This window comes from Rhagoletis zephyria, unplaced genomic scaffold (genome assembly GCF_001687245.7).
Source record: "Rhagoletis zephyria isolate East Lansing unplaced genomic scaffold, Rhagoletis_zephyria_1.1 Rzeph_scaffold_22844, whole genome shotgun sequence".
Taxonomy (NCBI): Eukaryota; Metazoa; Arthropoda; class Insecta; order Diptera; family Tephritidae; genus Rhagoletis; species Rhagoletis zephyria.
In genome coordinates, this window is record NW_016179902.1 from 1 (window position 1) to 7,033 (window position 7,033).

Below are 7,033 nucleotides of genomic sequence, written 5' to 3' on the forward strand. Positions count from 1 at the left end.
AATCCGGTAAAAAGCAAATTTGGAAGGTCGTTAGAGGTTTTTTATTTAACAAAAAAAATTATTCTTGTGAAATTTTTATGTGGGGTCCTCTCAAACAGACAAAAACTTTATGCAATCAACGTAAAAGTCTCTGTAAAATTAAAGCAAAAAGTCTATACCAAGAAGGTATAACGGGCAAACTCAATTTTAAAAAGTTGTTTGCAGAAAAAATCCAAGTTTTTTTTTATTGATTTTTTATTTAAATTTTTTAGAAGCTTTACGTTGATGGCTTGAAGTTTTCTCCGAAGAATAATTATCTAGAATATATCAGTCCTCTAACGAACTTCCAAATTTGTTTGTTTGCGGAGTTTCTTGAAGTAAGGGTCAAAACGACCTTTTTAGGCGGGAGCTAATGGGTTAGCATGTTCTACGCAAATATTTTTTCCATGAAATTTGATTTTACATATATTTATGTCTTACGACCTAATTTCGCTAAGATATTTATTTTAAAATATTTTTTCACTTTTTTGAAAACTACTTAGGCCGAGACGAGTTCAAACCAGCCCGAACTGACATAAAATTGTCGCACAGTGTTATACACATTTGATAACAATTCCCTATTTCTTCTCCGCTTTTTGCAAAAAAGGCAATTTTAATAATCCTAAAGTTTGCTAATTAATTCGGTAGATATTCTGAGATCATCGGCTCGAATACACACTGGCTGCTGCACTGCCATTGTGATTGCGTATTACACCACCACAGTGAGCACGTCTGAGTCTTCGCTGGCAGCTGGTGTCATTGATTTACAATTGATTGATCTCTTTCCGAAATCCTTTCGCGGACTATCCAGCGATCCGACAGTGTTCTTCTTCATATCGGAATTAGGAGTTTTATGCAGCAAAATTTGTGAATTGCGCTTTTGCACGTGCGCGTGATGCAGTTCAGTTTTGCTGGTCGCATTACCTCTACTCCCCGTTGCGCTCACCTCCATTTCACAGTCGAAATTCGATTCGCCACAATTGGTTGGATAAAGTGGCTGTGAACGATGCAGTGCTGAGGTGGAAGCGGCCACCAATGAAGAGACCGTCGCCAACTCTGGAGAAGGATTGAGGCTAAGTTCCATGCCATTGGTACGCCCCAGCGAGGTTGTCGAACCTTTTAGGGGATTCGTGTAGCGTCGTAGATTCTCTTCGTTCTGTAAGTTGTTCGATTTTTCCTCCTCATGACGTAGTGCATCCATGGAAGGTGTAAGATTGATGCCCGAAGTGGAGCGCGGATGTAAGCGTTGACGCCAAATGAGTGTGATGAACACAGCACATCCAATAAGCACAATGAAGATGCCACATAGAATGCCGATGAGTAGGCTGTTGTGGTTGCCCTCAGCTATGAGTGCGGTTTCTACTTTAACCTCAAGTATAGAGACCAGTGGTGCGAATTTTGCATTGCGCAGCTCATTCCTACGTTGCAAGCTATTAATCTGACGCGAAGATAACAGCTCGCCGAGCAGTCCAACAGTGATGGGCAATTCGGAATCAGATGATTTCGTTGATGACTGCAAAAGAGAAAGAAAATAAAAAATTTGTATTGCTTGTACTTATTTAAACTCTTTTACTTACCACTGTTACTTCTATGGTGTCGTTAGTGCCTGTTTTCAGGTCACAAATAATAATGAGCATTGCTTCGTTGCTGTTTTGCGTCCGTTTTACCAGTTTCGAAGCCAGTAAAAAGCGTACGACAGAACAAAGTCCCTCCACTGAAGAGCCTTCGACAACTTGTTGTAAATCGAGCAGTATTGTGAGACGCGCGCAATTCTCATTCAACACCGCCTGGTTGGGCCAGCATTCGGGTTTTGCGGGTAGACGTGGAGGCGCCACGCGGCGCGATGGCTCCAGCGCACGACAATCGCCACGTACAGCGCAAGGCGTNTATAGAGACCAGTGGTGCGAATTTTGCATTGCGCAGCTCATTCCTACGTTGCAAGCTATTAATCTGACGCGAAGATAACAGCTCGCCGAGCAGTCCAACAGTGATGGGCAATTCGGAATCAGCTGATTTCGTTGATGACTGCAAAAGAGAAAGAAAATAAAAAATTTGTATTGCTTGTACTTATTTAAACTCTTTTACTTACCACTGTTACTTCTATGGTGTCGTTAGTGCCTGTTTTCAGGTCACAAATAATAATGAGCATTGCTTCGTTGCTGTTTTGCGTCCGTTTTACCAGTTTCGAAGCCAGTAAAAAGCGTACGACAGAACAAAGTCCCTCCACTGAAGAGCCTTCGACAACTTGTTGTAGATCGAGCAGTATTGTGAGACGCGCGCAATTCTCATTCAACACCGCCTGGTTGGGCCAGCATTCGGGTTTTGCAGGTAGACGTGGAGGCGCCACGCGGCGCGATGGCTCCAGCGCACGACAATCGCCACGTACAGCGCAAGGCGGCGATAGACAGGCCTCACTCATCGTTGGCACGCATACCTCGTGTTGCTTGCACGCGCCGGATAGATTTGACGATTTCGTCGTAGCATCCACTTTAAAGCAGTTCGGTAAGCCACACCAGAGATTCGTGCAGCGCGACGTGCCATTCTCACAGATACAGGCATTACAGTACTCGTCAGTGCTGCCAGATAGCGCCAGCTCCAACCAATCGGATTGACTTTGATTCAAAGCATGATATGGCGAGAGTGTGTTGGTAGAATTAATGCAGGCGGACTTGGGATCGGAAAGCACTGCAAGAAAGAATAAATTTCTCTTTTATTATTCGTAAATTATCGCCTTAAAGAAGCAGCAAGTTGACATACAAATTTCGCAACGCAGCCCATGTCTTCCCGGCGGACAAATACACGTATAACCACCTATGCCATCAATACAGGTTGCGCCGCCCAAACACGGTTGCGGTGAACATTCATTCACGTTGATTCGGCAATCAGGTCCAGAGAAACCTTGAGCGCACAAGCAACGAAACCAGCCGGTGCCGGATTCGCAGGTACCACCATTATGACATGGTTGTCCGCTGCACTGGTCAATCGGTTCGTCACAGAATACGCCATGCCAGCCGGACGCGCAGCGGCAATGGGACTGTAGACTTTTCTCAATAGAACCTGGCAGGCACGTACCACCATTTTGGCATTGACCGGCGTAGCATTCATTAGCGCGCTCTGAGCAACGCTTACCTGCAATAGACGGAAACAAAATAAGGTAATTGAGGAGATTAAAATTGCGTATGTTTTACTTATAGACATTGTGAAAATACGAGTAATAATATAATAATAATTTGGCGGTTACACTTTTTGTTAAGTGTTGACCGAACATTTTGGGAGATGTTTATCTACATATATATAATTTATATTACATGGTCGAAACATCTGAATTCACTGATGAGATCACCCACCTGATAGGTCCGCTGGTAAAATCGGTTGGATGAGTGCAGGTTAGGTTAGGTAAGCTGGCTAGATTTTCGGCAAACTTGAAAACCATAATGTACCCTACCTTGTCAGCGGCTTCCAGGCTAGACAGAAAGCCTGCTCCTAGGATACTTATTCGCAGTCTGAGCAGGAGACTTACAACAGGATACCAACAGGAAATATCCCGTACTAACACCCACCAGTAGCCTGGCACCCTCCCTCTTGAGGAGAGAGTTCCTTTATGTCATACGCTCCGCACAAGTTCCTAGATATATTCGAACCCTGCGTTATAGTCCACGCCTTCTGCGCCGGATCATGGACATGTCGAACTCCCGTTTAATTGCCTGGGGGGGAAATCAGCCCCTCATCTAACAGCATAGTTTCAGACAGAGCTCTGTCTTTGGTAAGCCTGTGGATCTCTTCGATACCCACGACGCCGGTATGCCCACGAAACCAAGGTCAGACTTACGTCAGTACCACCATGTAGCTGTGCGATAGAAGCGCCTTTATTGCAGCCTGACTGTTGATGTAGAGTTTCAACTGTTTGTTTACTAGGTTACCGCCTCTCTTTATGGCCAATACTTCCGCATGGAAAATGCTGCATTTAGCCTGGCGGCAGTTCTTGACGTTGGTGTTGTCCTGAGTGCTCCTGTCTTGCTGATCATTGATAGCCTTTATATAATTTCAAGTCTTTTAAGAAATGTTTTCTGCTCCATTGCTGTCAACCAAACGGTTCTACTCATGCAACGGAGCAGCGGCCTGACTATCGATGTAAAGATCCACATTTAGGCGCAATGGCGCCACGACAGCTCGCTATTGAGTGTTATTCCGAGACACTTGGGGCTTTGCTTCAGCTGGAGGGTCACCCCATCCAGCTAAGCTGAGACAAGTTGGGAACCCAGTATCTCCTGGTGAAGAGTACCAAATCTGTATTTTCTGTGTTAATAACACTTCGGTTGCTCAAAGATGTATATCCCGTAGTGCATCGCTCATAAGTGAGCTGAGTGTGGACAGACACTTACCGCTTACTATGACAGAAATATCATCTGCAGTATGATACATTTTCTTAAATATCCTATTGCCCACCAGCGACCAAAGTAGCGGAAATAATATGTCCCCCTCGACATCACCTAACAATCTGATGGATCTCCTTAAGGAGCTACAATTGACAGAGGTGCTGTAAGGAGCAAGAGGGCACAATAGATCCCCTGGTCGCAGTGAATTTCTCAGCCGAATATCTATCAATCTAATACGTCCCCTTGTGGTGTACCTTCGCAAACCGGTTGGGTCGTCTCATGCCAATCCCACTGCGCCGATACACTTCTGCAGCTCAATATACTGCTTTTCCAGTTCCATATTATGGGATGAATTCCTATTGTCGTCAATCCGCCTAAAATGGCTTGCTTACAGACATTGCGAATTCTCTGTTCATAAGAGCCGCCGCTATGCGTCCAACAACATTGTGTAGTATTTACCCAACTTCCTGTAAGCGTGTTGTGCCTTTGATAGCATGTGCCCTGTTATTGACCTCTCCACGGTCTTTTGGGGAAAGGAAGTTAGGCTAGTGGGCCTATAGTCCTTGGGGTATGCATTGCCACATCTGCCACTTGAATGTGCCACAACTTTTTTTTTAAATGTCGACAATCAAAAGTTTTAGAGATAAGCCCATATATATCCGCATTAGTAAAAAAATTAATTTAAATTACAAATTTATTTTTTACATTGTATCTGCTCTAAGCCCGTTCCCTGATTGCAAGAATGCATTTTTATCAAATTTTTTTTTTTTTAATTTGGGTTAGCCGGGCATTTTGCTATGGATCTGCGTGATTGATTTCCCAGAATTCGCTGGTCCGGTTTTAATATTTTTGGTCGCTGTAGTACCATTGTGCGCCGTTTAGGGTTTAGTCCCCAATTCCCCTAGAAAATTCTCAAGCAAGTGCATTATGCTACAAAGAATTTTCGTCTAAAATCTTCGACGTTGAATTTCCATTTAAGTTTGCTGTCTACCATGATTCATGATTCATGGTCCATGAAAGCAATGATAGTATCCTGCCTTCGAAAAACGGTAGTTTGAATTGTGGGATTTCGCCACTTTTAGCAATCGTTTTCTATGCTTGAAGCACATTTGTTTCTTCCTCAGTAGCCTTAGTTGTGAAGCTTCCAATATATGAATGTGTTAAAATCATTAAAAACTTAGGCGCGAAGTGAGTGCTGGTAATGACAGATGAATCAGTGACTTCGTCTATTCTGCAGCTCCTTCAATTAAGCTTCTTATGCAAACACTTTCATTCAAACAAACGACATGCAAGTGCTATCTATTTATTCAGAGGAACACAAATTTTATTCTCTTCCCTCCCGACTGCGTTTGTTTTTATTAGAAAATAAATAAATTACATTTAATTCAGTGTAAATGTACCATGTACGCAGCCAATTGAACAAATTCCTTAAATTATTTCTCAATGCAATCCCAGCTAAATTTTCGACACTATCGCACATCGGTGTCTATTTATGTATGCATGTACATATGTATGTATGTAGATTGCTAGTTGGCCTGGCTAGGGACCTGCTCATTTGGGACCATCTCAATTGGCGTACACTTGTAGCTACAGAATATATATTTGCAAGCGATCGTTAAACATGCACGCATGTGCATTTGTATCAGCGCTACAAATCGGCGTACAAGAAACGAAATGCAATTTATTATTTCACTGTCACATCCTGCCACCGCCGCTACTGCTAACCGCTTACGGCTGCTGAAGTTGGCAAGAAGTACGAAAGAGGCTTTTCCAACACCAAATCACTGCATTCGCACTCCTACCAACCAACGACTTGTGCGCATGCAGGCAATACAAAGTTTCAAACACGAAATGGCAATTGGAAACGCGATCTTTACGTTTCGTATTAATTCGCTTTCAGGTTTAACACAATCCAACAAGACAGCGGATTTGTAAGTGAAGTGAACGTATATGTTTAGGAGTTGAGGAGAAGAGGAGCGCTCACCCGAAAAAAAAACGAAAAAGTTTGAGTCAAAAAAGTTTGCAAAGGACAGACATACTGAATAAAAAAGACGAAGAGACAAAACGATATGAGGTTAAACGGATCCGGCGGCGAATGATCCCAACATCAGATAAAAACACTTCACACACGATTAGGAAATTTTAATTAAAATATTTTGTATTCCCTTTCCTTTTTTTACACTTCGCATGTTGCGAATTTCTGCCGGGAATCAGGCATCGATAGTTGAACGCACATGTAGTCCTCAAGTTCTCTAAGAAACAAGTTTTCATTTAAATCCTTCCATAATTGTGTGGCGTGGGAATAGGGCTGTTAGATTTCTTGTATCCGAAAACCCCCAGAACGACCCTTTCATGGTAAAAATATTTGCATTCAAATCAAACTTCCTACAAATCGCCATCGGAAAACTGAAAAACACCATAACTTAGCGGCTTCAGCTAGCCAAACCACGAACAAAAGATGCGTCCATTGGGTTGCTATTTTAAAACTTCTCCTGAAAAAGCCCAAAATTTAGCATTAAATTTCCAACTGTTCCTTTCAATGCACCCACTTGCAAGTGCTGCTTCTATGGCGAAAAATTCAGACTTATGTATATACATACTTATATACCAAAACTTGTATATACATACATGCATACATA

General features: G+C 42.7%; 1 protein-coding gene across 1 annotated transcript; it reads right to left on the reverse strand.

Moving 5' to 3' along the window:
* Positions 1-461: 461 nt before the first annotated feature.
* Positions 462-3,199, reverse strand: LOC108381527 (protein serrate-like; the record flags this gene model as incomplete). The annotated part of the gene is made up of 4 exons (XM_017637936.1): positions 462-1,407; positions 1,920-2,043; positions 2,108-2,703; positions 2,776-3,199. Coding segments are annotated over 4 exons (1,824 nt in total), but the record flags the coding sequence as incomplete, so codon positions are not given.
* Between the last annotated feature and the right edge of the window lie 3,834 nt (positions 3,200-7,033).